The sequence below is a fragment of the Lissotriton helveticus genome, chromosome 5_1, assembly GCF_964261635.1.
Source record: "Lissotriton helveticus chromosome 5_1, aLisHel1.1, whole genome shotgun sequence".
NCBI classification, from domain to species: Eukaryota; Metazoa; Chordata; class Amphibia; order Caudata; family Salamandridae; genus Lissotriton; species Lissotriton helveticus.
Genome location: NC_136065.1, coordinates 235,819,415 through 235,839,069, shown reverse-complemented (window position 1 = coordinate 235,839,069; position 19,655 = coordinate 235,819,415). Strand labels below are relative to the sequence as shown.

Genomic DNA, 19,655 nt, shown 5'->3' with positions numbered 1-19,655 from the left:
TCTGAGGCTGTCGACCACCCTGATTGATATGCCTTTTGATGGCGCCTATCTGTTCGGCGCACATGCTGACTCAGTGATTTTGAGATTGTCGCAGTGGAGCAGACTCTTAACTCTACCGTCTGTTTCCCTAGTTCTCATGTACTAGGGTTGTTCCGGGAAAGTTCCTTTTTCTTTCAAATATGAGCCATTCCATTGTAGAGCCCATTGGTTTTTCTTTTCAAATTTCCTTTCTGTCTGAGTGACACCTGGTGAGGTGTTCCTGCCTTCTGCAGGTACTTTTATTCTTCTTATACTGTTGATGACAGCTTATACTGTTGATGACAGGTTATGGTTCCCGTTATCTGGGACGAATATTTATTTTGTGGCCCTATGTGCATCTGCTCTTACAGGCTTCTTTTAGAAGCTAGTTTTTTTTACCAGAGGGAATTTTGCTTGTATTGTTCGGAATCACTGCTGCCTTGTTCCCTGTTCTACGGGGACCATCTTCTGTATACCTAGGCATTTTGGGATCTGTTTCTGGTGCTTAGTATCCCATATAGGCTCTTCAGTTTATCTGCCTCTGAAAACAGTGCTTGTGAGTTCTGCCTTGCACCAGCGCCCAACCCCCTCCACCCTCACACCGTTATCTGTCATCACCATGGTGCATTCCTTCCCTATATCTGGCGTCCTTCTGTCCTTAGCGTAAGTAATAGAAAGAATGGCATGATCCTTAGCCTGGGTAGATTTTCTGCTCTGGCCTAAGATGGTCTTCCTACTTAGGTCCTTTATTAAGGCATTGTCACGTCTTATTGTTCTGCTCTCGCTATGCATTGGCAAGCAGGCTTCCTGCCACTGATCTTTTAGGTTCCTTGTTAGGCTATAGCTCAGTGATGCATTGGCTATCAAAGGCCCCTCTAATGCAGTGGTTCAGATCCCACCACTGCCGCAAGGTTACCTTGGTCCTGTGACACTGACCTCACTGCCTTTTCTCTGCTTCATCCCTGGAGAGAATGTTATTACTTTTTGGATTCTGGAATGCCTTGTACACGTTTTTTCCTACAGGAATTATTTATTTGCCAATTCAGATAACAGCCACAGAATTTGCTTAACTCGGTTCTTCTTCAGATATCACCATCTCACCCCTTTTGTCGGTGTCATGGTCGAGTTTCATCTTCAGTTTTTCTTCTACAACATGTGTCACTTCGACATTATGGATTCAGCTGTTTGAGGATTGGTTTCCAAAGAGGCTGGGGTCTCCCTCAGCATCCTTTTCCTGAAGGTTCTTCTTTCACCTCATAGGACGTGATAAGGATTCTATCCCTCAAAGGCCCGTTATACTACTTCCACCTTATTTTGCGAATTCCGTCTGCTTGGAGGAAATTTTTTAAAACTTTTTCTCACTCTTTCTTTGGAAGTTGTGTGTCTTGTCTCCTTTTTTAGTCGTGGTATATTAGAGGTTTTGCTTTGTATACACCCTGTTTCCTGTTCAGAAATTTCATACTGGCCTCAAACCTTGTGCTTGTATGCTCTGCCATCCATTATTTTCGGCTTTTCCATTTCGTGGGGCTTGATCCCTTCACTGCTATGTACTACATCATTTATCAGAAACTTCAGTCACGTCTTGCTGCCTGATATCTCTGTCTAGTGAATGGAAATTGGTCATCTGTCAAGGCCTTCCTTGTGTTGGCCTTTATTTCAACTATACTTTTTGATGGACCCTGTTGGTGGTCTTCATTCCCTTCATAAAAGAGTTCACACCTGCTGTTTTCTAATGTATGTTTGTATTTATATCCACCTTTCGATGGATACCTATATTCTATGGGTTTTCCTCATTCCTACACTGGTCAGTCTCCCCACTTGCCACAAGAGGATTTGGTTTGCTTCCCATAAGGAAGGATAATACTTTTGGTGGGTGTGTGTGTATATATATATGCTTCTCTCCCAGCTACGCAAACTTGTTTGTAGGCTGGTGGGAGAAGCACGAGGCATGGGGGGAGGACAACGACCAGTGGACAGATAATATCTTACTTTGGACAAGATACATAGATGACCTTTTTGTCGTTTGGCGCGGTAGTAGAAACTCGGCTGAGGAGTACATTGCTGCATTAAACGACAATAGGTGGAACCTTAAATTCACCAGTACAATTAGTGACACCAGTGTTTTCTACCTAGATCTGGAAGTTTATGTTAACAGGGGTAAGATTCAAACACGTCTGTACAGAAAACCGACAGCGGGGAATGCTGTTTTGCATGCAGCTAGCCATCATCCCAAATGTCTCATTGCAAACGTACCCTTTGGCGAATTCTTACGCCTGAAAAGAAACTGCTCGGATGAGGAGGAGTACATTCAGGCGAAGAAAGAAGCCAAAAAGAGATTCCAGATTAGAGGATACTCCCACAACATATTGAATGTGGCTGAGAAGAAATCCGTGAAAATTCAGAGAGAGGAACTACTGGTAGTCAAACCTGTGCAAAAACAAGAGGAGATCCCCAGAATGATCACAACTTTCAATGTCAAGTCAGGAAAGATTATGCATATCTTTCAAAAAAATTGGCACATTCTGCGCACTGATCTAATAATGAAAAAAGTTCTTCCAGAGCGTCCAGTGATTACTTACAAGCGTAGTCAATCACTGGCGGACCATCTTGTACATAGTCATTTCACGTCCAAGAAAAAACCTGTACAACTCTCCACTACTAAAGGATTTTTCCCATGTCGCGGCTGCAAAGCCTGTAAAAACAGTAAAACAACTAAATTGTACCCAGGTAGAACTGATGAAGATGAGCCAGAGAGAACAATTAAAAAATTGTTAAATTGCAACTCTGACTACACAATCTACTGCCTCGTCTGCCCATGCGGTAAACGCTATATAGGTAGCACCATCAAACCTACAAAGATGAGAATCCTCGAACATATGCGAGCAATTGCGAATAAAGACAAGTCTTACCCTGTGGCAAGACACTTCGCAGAACTCCACCAAAGCGACAGGGATCTGCTCAGCTTCTATTGTATAGATCAGGTGGAGCGCACAGAAAGAGGAGGTGACAGGGTAAAAAGACTCCGAACCCTGGAGTCCAAATACATCATCGGCTTAAAAACAATGGTTCCCTGGGGACTCAATAATAATGAAGAGATGTGGGTACACCTTTAAAACGGTAATAATGCAGTAATAGTCTAGACCAATTTACCATCTTTTTTGTAGTGGATGTATCTATATGAAAAAAGTGAGCACTTCATTTGTTCCTTGGACTTGAATTGCCCATTCAGGGCTTGATCGATAAATGTCCTTGTCAGGAATGTCACTGTGCCCATTCAGGGCAGGAATTAATTGTTTAAAGACATCGCTTAAGGTAGAAATAGATGAAATGTGTAATTGAAAATTGCCTTTTCTAGCCTTGTCTAAGTGCTCAAATAATTGATCTCAAAAAGTATGCACAAACTCATAAATGATTAACCTGTTGCTAGAATTCTTTTTTAATTTGCACACAAGCACTTTATTTACAAAACGCCGTTTGATAAATTGACATTTATTTGCCTATTTGCACACTAAAAGATGGCCACTGAATTTGTTCTTTGAACTACACACACACCGTCATCTATGTTGTTTCTGAAAATGTGAAAGGTGGCTTTAAATGGCGTCTTGTACTTTTGCACTGGTTAACACTGACGAAGCCTGTTGGCGAAACGCGTCTGTTGTGGGGGTTAGGGGCTTGAATTAAAAGAAATAACATCGATATGGCTGTGCTGGTCATTTTTCTAGCCTAATTGGAGTGGATTGTGAGACAATATATATATGTGTATATATATATGTGTAAGTCCGTTTTCCCGAGGGAAGTTAGTTTCTCAGAGCACTCCCGGGTATTTTCAAATTACGATCCACAACAAAGGTTTGCAAAATTACTCGGTTTATTCCAGATTGTTAACAGCCAGCCAGCAACACCTTACGCGTTTCGGTCTCTACGGAGACCTTGCTCACAGGAAAACCAATAAAGCATTTTTTTAATGATTTAAATAAAAAGTGCATCCTAGTTTCTAACACATCACTTCCTGTTACATCACGGGAATTGTGGGACTTGTAGTTTCAACACACAAGGAAGGCCATATTTGTTCTAATGTATCGTTTGACTGAGCAAATTAATTCCAAAACATATATTTATAGTTTTTCCCTCCAGTGGGTGAATACACAAGGGGTGAAAATTAATTATTCTCTAATAAGAATTAATAAATTTCTCAATTACTTGTCAATAACCACAGGTCTATATCATTCTCATACATGTTGCCTTTAGTACTTTGATTAATATTTTCTTAGTGTTTGCACAATATTTTTGCTCTTTATGCATCAGTAGTCCAATGAAACCCTCCGGTGGGTTATTTTCCTTCCCCTCTCCTGTGTTAAGTCATTTTATCATTATGGACAATTGGCAGTCCGATATGTGTCCCTTGCAAATTGATGTGAATAAAGTTATTTTTCAAAATTTAAAGTGAAAAGAAACAGTTTATGTGTTCAAAGGGTTACAAATGATAATAGTGAAGTGTATTAAAATGTCTGTAGAGAGGCATCGTTCGTACTTCATTTTGAGATTAAAGGTGGCAAAGTAATGAGTCCTGATTGTGCCCAAAAGGGGTCAAAGTTCTGAAACTCATTATGTGCTTTGATTCCTTTTGCCTCATGATTTTTTCACGATCACCACACCTTTGGTTTGATCCAACACTCTCAATGCCATAAAACTTCAGTTCCTTCCAATTGCCATTATGTGCTTTTTCCATGTGTTTGGCCATGGCATTACTTCTGTCATTATTTATAGTAGCTCGTATGTGTTCCAGTATACGCATTTTTAGATCTTTTTTGGTGCTGCCGATGTATTTCAGCCGACACAGGCATTCCAGTACATAAATGACAAATTGTGTCTTGCAATTGATAAGTTGGCCAATTTTCCATGTTTTTTTGTTGGCCATCTCCAGTTCCTTTGTGTTTTTGGCTATGCAGCAAACCTTACAGCCCGAACAGTTGTAGAAACCCTTTGGTTTGTACCATGCTTCTGGTTTTTTTTGTTCTTGAAAATGGCTGTAAATCAATTTATCCTTAAGATTTTTGGCTCTATGGTAGGTGATGTTAGGATGGTCTCCCACAATTTCTGATACTTTCGGATCCATTCGTAGGATATGCCAATTTTTCTTGAGGATTTGCGTTATTGATTGATTTGCTGTCGAGTGAGTTGTTATAAATCGGATCTTGTGATCATCCGTTGTTGGTTTTGGTTTTTCTTTTAACAAATCTGTTCTTTTTACCGATGAGGAGCGATTCAAAGCAGATTGGATTATCGCAGGATTGTATTTCCGTTTTATGAATCTTTTGCTAGCCAGTCTTTGAGTCTTTATCCAATCTTCTTCTTTTGAGCAGATAATTTTTATCCTCAGGAATTCACCATATGGAATGTTTTGAGTTAAACTCGATTGATGAAAGCTTTGAGCATGTAGCACTGCGTTTGTCGCAGTGCTTTTGCGATGTAACGTTGTTTGTATCACATTATTCTCAATGAAGATTTCTGTGTCCAGGAAAATCACTTTTGACTCGCTAATTGTGTATGTGAACTTGAGACCAAAATTTGAGTTGTTCAATATTTCAAAATATGCTTCAAATTCTTCATTTGTTCCATCCCAAATCAACAAGAGATCGTCTATGTATCTCAGCCATGCTATGGTTTTTGATACTGCCACATCATTTTCACATTTCCAAGCCCATGTTTTTTCCCTGTGTCCCATTGTCAAGCAAGCGTATGATGGACTAAAGGAAAAGCCCATCGCTGTGCCTTTACATTGCCGATAGATCTCTGTCCCAAACATAAAGACATTTTGCTCCAAACACATTGAGATCATTTGTAGAAGCATCTCATTATGATCTGCGTACTGAATATTTCTGTCACTGAGAAAAGTTTTACATGCCTCTAAGCCAATTTTATTTTGAATGTTGGAATACAATGCTATGACATCCATTGTAATTAGCTTATAGGAGGATTGCCACGGGGTGTCCTGTAGTCTTCTCAGCAGATCTCCCGTGTCTTTGATGTACGACGTTAGTTCTTTTACGTAGGGTAACAAGAAAGTATCGAGGTAATTTGCCATTGGTTCCAATAGGGCACCTTTAGCCGATATTATTGGCCTCCCTGGTGGTTTAGTGGGGTGTTTGTGTATTTTGGGGAGGAAATAGATAGTGGCCATTTTTGGGTGAGATGTCTGAAGATATTTGTATTCGTCATTATCAATGAGGTTTGATTTAAACCAATTTTCCAATTTCTGGTCAAGTTCCTCTTTTAGCTTAGGCATTGGGTTGGTTTTCAATTTTTCATAGTATTCCCGGTTCCGGAGTTGAGAATGTGCTTCTCGCATGTATGTTTCCTTGTCTAGGATGATGACATTTCCACCCTTATCTGCTATTTTAATTTCGATGGTGTCATCTTTCTGTAGGTTGTTCAAAGCCTGTCGTTCTACCCTTGTCAAGTTGTCTTTTTTTGTAAGGGATTTTCAGTTGGTAGAGATCTTTTACTACGCATTCATGGAAAAAGTCAATTTTGTTTCCTGGTGGCAGTTGCGGATAGAATTTGGATTTGGGTTTCATGTTGGAGATGCCAGCTCCTAATTGAACACAATATGCTTGCACTTCCCTCCCGCTTTGCAGCGGATCTTGGCTCAATTCCATTAGGTTCACAAAGTGTTCAGCTTCTTGTAATGGTATACCCATAGTTGGTTGGGGTATGGTTCTTCTCCAATTGGCCATATTGGGTTTGTCGATAAAGAGTTTTGCCAGTTTTATTTTTCTGATATATTTGTACAGATCCACCCGTGTCTCCGCCAGGTTCATTCCACTCGTCGGGCAAAAATTCATACCACGTTTTAGTAGATTGAGTTCCAAATCATTTAGTTTTTTAGAGGATAAATTGATTACTTGAAGTTCTTGATTTTCCATTATGGTTTCATCATCCATAATTAGTGATTCCATTTCTTCCGCATGTTCCTTGTCATGGTTCCCACGCGGATTTCGCCAGTATTTTTTGCTGCACTTGTGCCTGCCTCTTCTGGTTTGTTTTGTGGCGCATTTCCCCGTCCTCTTCCCTTTCCCCTTTGATAAGGAGCCTTTTGGGGACCCTTTGATTTCTCCCAGTTCTTTTGATGGAACGCCACTTTCATTTCGTCTAAAAAAGAGACCCTTGCTCTTGCTTCTCTTTGTTCGTCTTCTCCTCCGCTCATACTTGGCTTCGTCGATGCAAGGGAGGATAGGGAGGACATGCTTCCCATGGTTAACATGCTTCCAGAATCATTTTGTCTAAATTTCTCATATTTTCTTGCGTATGTAAAAATACGCCCTTCCTCGTAATCCTCTTTGTCCCGTTGGAACTTCGATTGTTTCCTCAAACGTACACTTTCTTCATGCTTTTCAATGTATAGTTCAAGGTCTTCTTTGAATTTTTTCATTTCCGGGTTTAGATCCAATGTGGCCAATTCTTTTTCCATGTCTTTGAGTTGTTTTGTCGTTCTCTCCAGTGCAATCTCAATGTGTTTTACCAGGATTTGCATTAGGCCCAATGAAGAATTTAAAATGAATTCTCCCCATTCACTTAACAGTTCATTACTGGTGTCTTGATGACTAGGCATCAAACTAATGCGTAAGCCTCGAGGCACCCGCTTGACTTCCAGATATTTCTTTAGAGCCGCAACTTCCCACCATTTATTTATTTCTTTTTTAGAAAGTTTTTCCCATGTCCGTAGTTTATTTTTCAGGTAAGTTTTGCGAACACCACCACTAGCTCCTGTGGCTATTAATTCTTCCTCAAAGCATGATTGTATCAAAGTATTTCTTGATGCCTCTCTCTTATCCATGGTGAGCTGGCGTCTTTTATTATTTTAGCTGATTTTTAATCAAAATGCGTTAACATTTGTATTGGAGACGTTTCTTGTGGTAATCGTGATACCCAACTCAATTTGTGTCCAAATTCGAACCACAGACGGCTCTCATGTGCGATTTATTCTTTTAGGCAAAGTTCCTCGAGTCGTTATTTCACTCGTGACTTTTCACACCATATGGCACAATTATTTGAGACCAGCCGACCGCAGGATATCCTGACGATATATTTTATACAATTTTTGTGTCACGAAGGAAAAAGAGGTCGCTTACCAGCTCGAGGGTACTCCGGTTGACGTGCTCCCTCCGGAACCGCTGCCTCCCGTTTCCGACCCGGCCGGTTAGTTTCCCTCGATTCCTTCCTCAAAATTGTAGATCACAGCTTCAGTCGGCATTCACCCGAACCCTTTTCAAACTCGTTTCACGTTTTGGTCCACAGTCAGGGTTTCCGGGTGCCCTTAGGCGGTGCACACCAAGCGCAGTAGGACCCAGCCGCGTATTTACATAAGTCCGTTTTTCCCGAGGGAAGTTAGTTTCTCAGAGCACTCCCGGGTATTTTCAAATTACGATCCACAACCAAAAAGGTTGTACAAATATGTGTATATATGTGTGTGTGTGTGTGTGTGTGTGTGCGTGTGTGTGTGTGTGTGTGTGTGTGTGTGTATGTATATATATATATATATATATATATATATAAGCAATGCGCACCCTGCGCTGTTGGAAGGGATCACCACAACATCCTCGCCCTCCGGCGTTATGAACGGTCCCGGCAACTTCAAACCTTCACCCCCTTAGCTTCAGTGAGTTCGACGCGTTTCGGGGCCATGATCGCCCCTTCATCATGGACAGTAAAATGAAGCATGGCGTGTTCACCTGTTAACATTCCAAATGCGTTTTTATTTGGAAGTGTCCTCCCTGAGTGGGCGTGGCTCAATGAGTGACTTTAGCCAGGAATCCTGGTAGATGTAGTCCCACAGGTGAACATAAGTATTTCCTTGAGTAGGTGCCGTGTCTTCATTCACAATTGTCTTTAAAAGTTCATCCCATAAGTAGGTAGGGAGGAAGATGTCGAGGTTGCAGCATTAGTATGAATGATGCGCCGAGCGGCGGAGAGCTAGTCTTCTGCCTCAGTCATCACACGCGCTGTGTTTCTTAACGCGTGTGATGCGGATCCCCTTCCACGGTCCGGGCCGATCGCTGAAATGTGAAGAAGCAATGCGCACCCTGCGCTGTTGGAAGGGATCACCACAACATCCTCGCCCTCCGGCGTTATGAACGGTCCCGGCAACTTCAAACCTTCACCCCCTTAGCTTCAGTGAGTCCGACGCGTTTTGGGGCCATGAACGCCCCTTCATCATGGACAGTAAAATGAAGCATGGCGTGTTCAGCTGTTAACATTCCAAATGCGTTTTTATTTGGAAGTGTCCTCCCTGAGTGGGCGTGGCTCTATGAGTGACATTAGCCAGGAATCCTGGTAGATGTAGTCCCACAGGTGAACATAAGTATTTCCTTGAGTAGGTGCCGTGTCTTCATTCACAATTGTCTTTAAAAGTTCATCCCGTAAGTAGGTAGGGAGGAAGATGTCGAGGTTGCAGCATTAGTATGAATGATGCGCCGAACGGCGGAGAGCTAGTCTTCTGCCTCAGTCATCACACGCGCTGTGTTTCTTAACGCGTGTGATGCGGATCCCCTTCCACGGTCCGGGCCGACCGTATATATATATGTGTGTGTGTAAAAATATATATGTGTGTTCTCACATATATACGGGTATATAGTGCAAGTATGGTTGTGCTGAACTTCTTCTATAGGTCATATGTATCTGCTTTTGCAATTACGCCTTTCTTGGTGCTCTCTTGTTTGACGTGAACTTGGTTGTTGCTTATGCGTTTCTTTTTCCTTTCTCCTCTAGGCGTCTTCGTTACGTAGTCTCGGAGGGTTACCTTCTCTCTAAGAGGGTTTTATCCGACTGAGTGTGGTCTCTACCAAGCGTTGTTCTTCTAGCAATGCTTTTGTTCAGCATTGATGGGATCTCTCCCTCTCTCGCTCTCTCCATCCATCGTGGATGTGCTCCGACATTCTAGTTTCTCGTTGTTGCACAGGGTGGGGTTAGCTCACATTCCACGACAAGGAGATTAAACTCTAATTCAGTGGTATGGGATGTTGTCCTTGGTCCTTTAGCCTTGTCCAGTCATTGGTTGAATACCTTCGGCAAGGCTACATAGTATTCTTTCTTTGAAGTGTTTGCTCCAACACTTTCTTATCCCTCTACTGTAGGTAATGTTTTCCACATGCTTCTCACTGTCTTGCAGACTTCAGCTCCCTACGGGCTTCCCACAGTCCTTTGGTGGAGCATCTTCTTTGCCTCACCTATATTCTTAAGACAGCCTGGTCACTTTGTCTCATTATGGACCGGCTAATCCTATCAGGGATTTTTTATGAGTTCAGTTTGCAGACTCTCCTCCAGGCAATCTTTGGCTAGATGTCTCTATCAGATGAATAAGTTACTTACCTGCGATAATTCCTATCTGGTAGAGACAGGATCTAGCCGCAGATTCCTTAACAACCCACCCATCTTCCCTGCTCTGCGAACTGCTTGTCCTGTTACCTACAAGATCCCATTCTTGACATGCTGATGCCTTTCTTTAGGACTTCGTAATCGTTTGACACAAAGATGTCTCTTTTTTGGCATACTGTTTCTATAGGCAGTTTCTATCAGTGGCTACGAATCGTTGGTGTGAAAAATAGTATCAGAAGAAACTGGCATCAGCGCTTCAGGGAAGGGCTTATATGGACCCAGTCAACGTCACGTGGAGTATGATGTCATTATGGAGTCTCTCGACGCCAAATATTGACACGAAGAGGTAAGGCTGTAAAAAAAAAAAAGAAAGGTAAAAATTCCGGATCCAGTCTGGCGACTGGGGAGAATTCTAAGATAAGGAATCTGCGGCTAGATCCTGTCTCCTTCAAATATCCACTTGTAAACTTAGCGATCTGTTGATTTGGGCTTCTCACATAGAGATTGACGAAAACTGCCTTGCTAAAATTCAGTCATGAGATAATCAAACCTTGATTAGAGAAAGCCTTATTTAGTGGTGTTTGCAAAAAAGTTCATCTTCCTGTTCTGTTATTGTTGAAAAAGGGGCATCTTCATGGTGGAGGCAGTTGGAGACTTAGCAGATAACATGAAACATATATTTCAGGATTCCTGTTAAATTTGATTTTAAGATTGAAAGCTTCTGACAACTTTGCACCTGTGCCCCACTGGCTATCAGATTTGCACGCAAGAGATCCTGCCAGCTCTTACAATTGGAACCTGTGCCATAGCAGACGAGTAGCATTATCAAGACAGCAGACAAGTAGGCTGTGGGACAAAGTGGGAATGCTTAGTGGTGGGCCACGCTAGCGCACAGTTAGTGTTAAGACATTTTAAATGGCCCTGATGGGATCATGGGGCACTTCCCTAATTTGGGTGATCGAGTACCCAAGGGCATGACAAATCCTAGGTCTCACCCCATCTCTCTCCATGGTGCATGACTCCAGTGGCGCAGCTAGGCCTTTTGCCGCCCGTGGCGGTCCCAGCCTTTGCCACCCGCGGCGGCCGTAAGAGCGGCTGTGGGGGGAGTGCTGATGATCGATTCCTGCATTTGCTGGCTCTCGCGGCCGCAGGTAAGAGCGGGAGGGAGGGAGTACGTCGCCTCCACCATAACTCATGCCCCCTTGCTTCACCACTGCATGACTCTGCCTCAGATAGGTAGTCCCTGTGATTCTCAATTGCCTACTGTATGACAACATGGTGTGGGGGGAATATGGATAATACCTAGGCTTCATCTCAGGAGAATTTGGCGATAATAAGGGTTTTGTTGAGAAGGATGTTGAAGGAAAGATATCTGGCAGAGGCCCTTGAACACTTGCAACGTTCTTGCCATGCTGTATCCTGACTCTTTACCACAGCATAACGGTACATTACATGAGATGGGACTATCATATCAGGAGGTGAGGGGAATTATGGAGACCAAACATAGGTAGAGGCAGTGTCTGCAGGCCAGTTAAAGTGTTTCTTTACTTTTAACTTTGACCACTTAAAAAATTGTACATATTGTTAGAGAAGTCGCACCTGTTATACGACTTTTGTTGTTGATTGCTGTAGAGATTTTAATGTATCTAATCTTCTCATTAAGTTTCGTATTTGAAATTCTGATTAAAGATGGTTTCAATTCAGAGACCTAGTTTGTGCACAAATCTGTTTCCAAAAGTGATGAATGGACGTTGCCTTGGTGTAGAAATTAGCGGTGTAAGACGCAATGCCCTTGAGTGGGGGATGTTTCAAAAGGAACACTGAAAAATACTCCTGTGCTTGTTTGATCTTATCTGGATCCATGCAGCACCCTCTTTCTTCGAACAGTAGTTCAAACATTAGTTCTAGCTGCAGAAGCCGTAAAGTACTCTTCTGGGATTTTGTGCATTAAATCAGTAAATTCAATGATTCATTTAATAATCATTAGAAATATGCGTTGCCCTAAAAACAATGTTTAAGAAAGTATGTAAACAGTTGGAATTGAACGTTTGTAGTTTGTAAGAAATGTAATCTCATCAGTGCCATCGCATCTTTGTCAGACTGTACTTCCAAAATCCGTTATAGTTCATTTGAAGCTGTGGTAAAGTAATACTTTAAAAATCATTTTCTTCCTGGGAGACTTCTTAACACATAATCTACCCTCCTGCTAATTGGTTAAATGAGATACTATAGAATGGAGCTCTCCCCGTAAGAGAGGCGGCGATTCAGATGTCCAAAGAAATGTAGTTCAGGTTTGAGGACAGAATCAGCCGGTGCCAGTGTTATGGCATCCTCTGCCAAAGGTGTTGGCAGTATCTCTGAGGATGCGGGAGAGCCTTGAAGGGATGCAACACAGAGAGAAAAGGGCATGGGCTCTGATCAGGTGCCAGTTGGAAAGAGGAATGGAGCATCCTGTTGGCCACCATCTGGCCAGGCTAAATGTGATCTGTCTGTGGTCATTGGAGCGTGTGGACAGGTCCCTTTCCAGAGGCCAAGTAGCAAAGCTGTGGCGCACAGATGGGTAGTGTGAGCTGGTCAGCCGCATTACTTAAGAAGGACTAGCGTCACCAAAGCTAATTGCTTGATTAGGACTGAGAACTATCCATGTTGTGAATGTTTGCCAGAAAGTAGCAACTCTTATGAAGAACAGCTTTATTAAATACACCTGTGCTTGTGTAGGACTAATATGGATTCCAAGTTTGACTTGTTCTCTGTCCGCCAATAGCATTAATTATTCTGACTAATTCTTTGGTAATTGGATTGTGTGCTCCCATTTTAAGCTGCTTCCACTCAACGTTGGTGTTTGCATTTAATAATATTATTTATATTTTTGGCTATTTTCTTTCTATTCTAAAACTGTACCCACCCTTTCTCACGGTACTGTATTTCTTATTGTAATTTTTGATTTTCGGTTTAATGTTTTTTTGTTTTGTAACTGTTGCTCTGCAACCTTCCTTTCATTCGTTTGTTTTTTCTTCATTCATATTCTTAACTCGTTTTAAAGTGTTGCCTTCTTTTCTCACTGTTGCTGTTCACATGATTGTTTTCCTCTGACTTGATTATCATTTTGTGTTTTACAGGCAGCAACCCTGAGCACGAAGCTTAACCTGCAACTTGATCTAGACTTAGAGAAGGTGAGGTTCAATAATCACGTATATCTGCAGCCCTTCGCTCTCCAGTAGGCATTTTGCTTGTGTTGTCGTCTGAACCACATGCACCTAAATTCATTGTGACGGGTGTTGGAAAAGACAAGCTCTCACTGAATTACATGGATGTCTTTTTTTTACATTTGTGTCTTTTGTGCCTCCTCATCCTTAGGTTGTTCATTTCATGGTTCATTCTAAGTGATTTCTCTGAGCTTTGTATTCATGTAGCTGGTGTCATGGGATGTTTAAGCTGACTCACTATGAGTCAACTCCATAGCTGAGATGAAACAGAACGTTAATGTCCTTAGCAAAAATTGTCCATAATAATCAGCACAGTCCACACAAGTTTATATCCACAGAATTCTTCTTCTGTTCTTTATTTTCATGTACAAGTGTCCAACAGGAATTTGACTCCTAGCCAACATGTATTTTGTCTACGTGGAGTAATCCACAGACTTCTTCAGGGCTAAAAACATTAAACATGAAAAGCCCATATTATAACTCTGAAGAATGCTAAAATGTTATACTCACAGATAGACAAGGGTTGTGTTTTAAGCAAGTGAACAAGACTGATGGGCAGAGACCCATTGCTTGTGTAACAACCAAGGTGTGAAAAACAGAAATAATAGTTTTAGTGAGCACAAGATTGTGCTGGCCACCAATCCACATGCCAACCCGAAAGAAAAGAACACTCCATAGTTAAAAAGACACCAGAGTGCACCCGATGTCCAAAGACTAAATATATAACAACATTAATAGATAATTAGGAAGAGTAGGAAAAACAAGCCAAACGTTCCCCAGAACGTGCAAGGAAGATTCACATTAGCTTACCTAACTTAGTATAAAGCTTAGTAAAAATCGCAGAACATAGTATGTTCGAAAGGTAAGTAACCCGACCCAAAACCAGTACGTATATCGTAGTCCAGATATTAGACCTATACCAAGGTACAGAGGAAAGCACAATTACCATTGTGATACCAACAAAACCATAATATAACCTAGACAATACAGTAGGACAAACCACTAATAGTATCTCCTATTTTCAAGAGTAAGAACCGTACTCACTTCTATAAATGGTCAGTCTTCAAAGCAATACACATAGATGCTCCGAGGTTATTCGCAAATCTCCAATTAATATTCATAAGCGTTCTTAATGATAAGTGTAGTAAAAATTACAACTAAATCCACTGAATCCAAATAACTCACATCGTGATCAATGCAGTAATAGTTCATAAATCCCGTAATGCAGTCTGCATTCAATAATAATATCTACACACGAGTAGTGGTAAATGTGCAACATTTACATTAGACAGCTAAAGAATGTATCTGAATGAGCAAGCAATAAAATAAAAAGTCAGCACGTGAGAGATACTGCACATCTCTTCTAGACATCATTCTTGTATGTCACATTAATACAATGTTAAGTTATAAAGCCCAACATGGCAGCCCAGAGTACGAAGGCAATTAGGTCGACGACACAAGTGAAATTCCAATGATAAATACTATCCAAAATGCGAGTGTTGATGAGTCTGTAAAAATGGCATACATATTACACAAAGAAAATTAAACCGAATTTCTCATTGCAGGTAATATATGAGAGAGGTCAAAGGGTGCGAGATACCTCACCCCGCTCTGTGAATAATCAATGCTGTTATGTTTCATATAGATGCCCTAATATAGGCATGGTTTGAGATGCCCTGAAATAGGCATAATCTATCACCTACATTAGTTCCCTATTCCCCACAATAATGGGCGCTGAAGGCTGAACCTTATCTAGACTGTGGTTTGGGTACAGAAGGAGGGTTTGTCCCGAACAATGGCCTCCTATTCCATCTTCAAGGTGCTCATCCAGTATGATTAAATATTCATAAGAGTTCTAGGAAACCAGACAGGGACTAGAATCCACCTTCATAAACATCTACGTAAACGGTTCATCCCATACGTCATCTTCACTCCCAATAGTGGCTAACACAAGGGACAAAGGGACTCTATACTTTGTTGTATAAATACAGCACCTCTTGCTATCAGTAGTTAGATGAAACAGAGACTTCCAGGCCAACACACTGACCAGAGACGCTGAAGCTCCTGCATTCAGTCGCTCCAGCTGACAGTGGTCTAACCATACCTTGTGCGGTATCCAACTCTAGACCAGGACGAGGTCCCACACTCTCATTATTCAGATAATGGGGTTTGACTAGATCTTAGCGGGATTCTTGGCCTCTTTTGCACCTACTCACATGCTAGGTTCACTTAGGTACATCGAGACAGGCATCATAGGAGTATGCGCTTTACTTTATAAATGCATTTTATATTCATGTATATGTTCATGACTATTGCAAAATGGTAGAACTGTACTATTCCTGTTTATTCACTGTACTGCTGACCATCTATCTCTGCTACTGTTTAACCGTTGTCGCAGCACATATATTTTAGACTAGAAGAACAACCGTGCAATAAATTCTTTTTTTAAATACGCTCGACTGTTTCTTCTGTGTAACTCTCTGAGACTAAATAAACAAGCACGAGTGACTGGGCGAAAAGTAGTGCATTGTTTCCACAAGTTTGAGGAATCAGGGTTGTTGTCTTCTGAGGTTGCCAAAAACTAATCTCTCTGATAAAAAGTAGATTCCAGTGGCATGTGAGCTAGCTAATGCAAACAAGGCCTACATATGCAGTGGGGGTGCTCAGAGGCAGTCTGCCACCAGGCCCACAGTGTATGTTATCCAAAAGTGCAGGTCCTGCAGGGTAGGGTACTATAGGACCTACACTACAATGCATGTGATAATAGTAACTTAAAAAGCCTGTAGTAACTAGAAGAACAGTCCCGTAAAGTAATAACCACATTCCATGTAACACAGCAAACATTTGTGGAGTGTACTCCTAGCAAATTCTCGGCGTCTCGCATCGGCGCCATCTTGGAGTGTCCTAAAATAGCCCGATGCAGTAAAATAAAAAACAGACTGGTATAAATTAAAATGTTCACAAATCAAACTTGTTCTAAGGCTGTGTAACAGCCGCCATCTTAAAATGATGTAAGGAAGTAGTAAATCCTCTATATAGTTACGCTGTCATATCACCAAACCACTACCAACTAGAGACCAGAAATAAAATTGCGTATATGGGACGTATACACCATCCCAAGGTGTTGTAAGGGAAATAATGAATCAATCAAAATCCACTATGTATAGAATGGGCAGAAACAAGAATACAGGCTGTATTCTAACAGCAGTAAGTAACGATCCAGTAGAAGTCTGTGGAAGTAGTAAATCCTCTATATAGTTACGCTGTCATATCACCAAACCACTACCAACTAGAGACCAGAAATAAAATTGGGTATATGGGACGTATACACCATCCCAAGGTGTTGTAAGGGAAATAATGAATCAATCAAAATCCACTATGTATAGAATGGGCAGAAACAAGAATACAGGCTGTATTCTAACAGCAGTAAGTAACGATCCAGTAGAAGTCTGTGGATATAAACTTGCGTGGACTGTGCTCATTATTATGGACAATTTTTGCTCAGGATAGTAACATTCTGTTTTATTATATGTGTGGGTCCTTGCCTGCGCAGCTGGTAATGGAGTGTGGCCGATATCTATATCCTTGTGCATTCCACATGATTTCTGTTACTTTACACAACTCAGCACAACGTATACCATTCCACCCATTTTTTGCTCTTTTCCAAAGCTGAGAATCTGTTTTGTAGAAGTTCTTGACATTGTTTCAGCTTCGAATTCCAGTTGTGATTATTCTTCCAGTGCCATTGAATTTCATTTTCATGATGTAAGCACAAAAGAGGATACAATCCAGCAAAGTTTTAAGATATTGAGGTAGTGCGTTTGGTAAGGCAGAAGATTCTGATCTGGAGGGGCAACTTAGTTGTTTATTGTAGGAAGGTAGGATCCTTCTGCATGGCTACCCACTTTTCACCTGGTGCTAAGCTGTTTTTGGACTTGTCTGACTGGGATCCTGCTAATCAGGACCACAGTCTTTCTGCTTTCTCCCTAAATTGTTATCTTCAGTACTTGGGTACATCCCAGATTGGTTACATGGGTACCTTTAGAAGTCCCTAGTATATGGTACTAAGGTACACAGGGCATAGGTACCCCAGAGGTCTCCCATGGGCTGAAGCATGCATTATGCCACCCATGAGAGACCATTCAAAATGGAACTACAGGCCTGCAATAGCAGCCTGTGTAAGTTGTTTTTAGCACCACTTACTAAAGATAAAGGTTTCCCATATCTAGGGTCACTGCACTTAAAATCTATAAGTTACCCCTATTGGAGGCCTTTGCAATCCCGAAGGCAGGGTGTTTGGTTCTAAGTGAGAGAGTGCCCCTGCATGAGCAGGACACCCCTACAATCTACGGAGTCCATTCTCCCGGGTTGTCAGTGAAGCAGCCTTATACTATATAGAGGGACACAGCGTAATTACGCGATGACCATCTTAAAACTGGCTGTAACGAATCCTATTATGTTTTTATCAAACATGTTGGAATTATACCTCCCACACCATAAACGTAAACGGTGTGGGAGGTATGATTACAAGCACTGGAATACCCCCCCCCCGTTAGTCTGTCCATGTCCCCGGTACCAGTCTTCCAGACCCGGACAGCACAAAATGGTTGCTGCTGACCAGAGACATGAACTCTGCCCTCTTGCTGCTGAGCCAAGCTCGAGCAGGGGACGGCAGAACAATAGGCATCCTGTCACAGGGAGGTGTGACGACCTCCCAGGCAGTATTTAGTGTATTGGGGCAGGGCAAGTGCGCTTGCCAGCGCCGCTCAGTCTGCATGTGGAGCACATTTGGTGTCCCGATGCATAGTCCAGTTCAAACCAGTCCGTGGAGCCGTTGGCTCCTGCTGTGGCGTGAAACTGTACCAAGGACATGGGAGTAACCTCCACTCTGTCCAGACTGTCCCCTGTGAGAGTCTCCTGAATCTTCCGAACCCTTTCCCTAGGGTACTTAAGGGCTTACCTGGGTGTAGGTCCCTAGATTCATCGTGGGTTAAAATTCAGATCAGACACCACTGCACTTCTAGCGTCTGGGCATTCTTGACTTCGTTTGGGCCTGACTTCGTCTCACTTCCAGTCTGCTGCATCGTTTGAGCCTGTGCATCATACGGGAACCTTCCAAGGCCTGTGAAGCATCAAAGACACTTGAAGAAATATCCCTTGGAGTGAAGGAGTCCCTCCCCTGCATTTGCAGGCACCGCAACTAAGTCGACTGGTCTGCAGATTCTGAGCTCCTCCAGACTCTGTGGGCTCTGCAACACGTGGTGGTTTTCCAGAGCTCCTGAGGGCTGCTCTACCCTCTCACCAAGTTTGAGGCCAGTATCCCTTGTGGGGGTTACAATAACCGAACCCCTGTGCACTGCGTCCAACTTGCAATTGCAGAGGCTTGTTGGTTTCTTTCCAAGAAGATCTCCGTTCTCCAAGTAGCCCCAACCTCGAGCATCTCCTGTGACCAGAATCTTCAACCACGTCGCATCGTGTCCTGCATCTTTTGGTGAGCTGCTTGAGGTCCTCTCGCAACTCCAGTGCCTCTGGCCTGTGGGTCCATTTGAGGGTCACACTTATGTCTGTTGGGCTCCCCTGATTGCTTGGGGCTTGCCCTGATTCCCCTGCCTTTGGTGAGTTACCTGGACCTTGCTGGTCCCGACGTTGCGCCTTCTTGGATTCCTGCGTGGTTTGCCTTTGCCAAGGCTTGTTGGTGCTCCGCTGGACACCGACCCCTCAGCATTCAACATCCTTCGTGGGACAGCTCGGGCACAGCTCCTGGTTTTCCTCAGCGTCGCCTGGTCCTCACAGCTGCAGAGTTAAGATTATCGTCATCCATCCTGCAACACCCAACATTGGAGGGCATTCGTCTTCCAAGTCTCCTGGTCACTTCTCAGTGACACAAACTCTGTCCCCTCTGCTTGCAGGTATCTCTCATCTAGAATCCACCTTCGGATTCCACCGGACACTTTCTACTTCTTCAGCATCTGCACTTTCCTGAAGTCCTCCATTGGGTCCGACAGTGGTTTCCGACACTACTTCCTACGTATGCACCTGGCTTCCCTGGTGTAGATA

The 19,655-nt window shown here is 42.5% G+C and overlaps 1 protein-coding gene across 2 annotated transcripts in view; it reads left to right on the top strand.

Annotated features, from left to right (window-relative positions):
• The window catches only part of EXD3 (exonuclease 3'-5' domain containing 3), a 2,383,304-nt gene that overhangs the window by 825,941 nt on the left and 1,537,708 nt on the right, over window positions 1-19,655 (top strand). For both annotated transcript variants that reach the window (XM_078642091.1, XM_078642090.1), the window contains exon 7: window positions 13,512-13,565. In XM_078642091.1, the coding sequence (XP_078498217.1) occupies window positions 13,512-13,565 (54 nt within the window). The remainder of the gene's footprint in view (window positions 1-13,511; window positions 13,566-19,655) is intronic.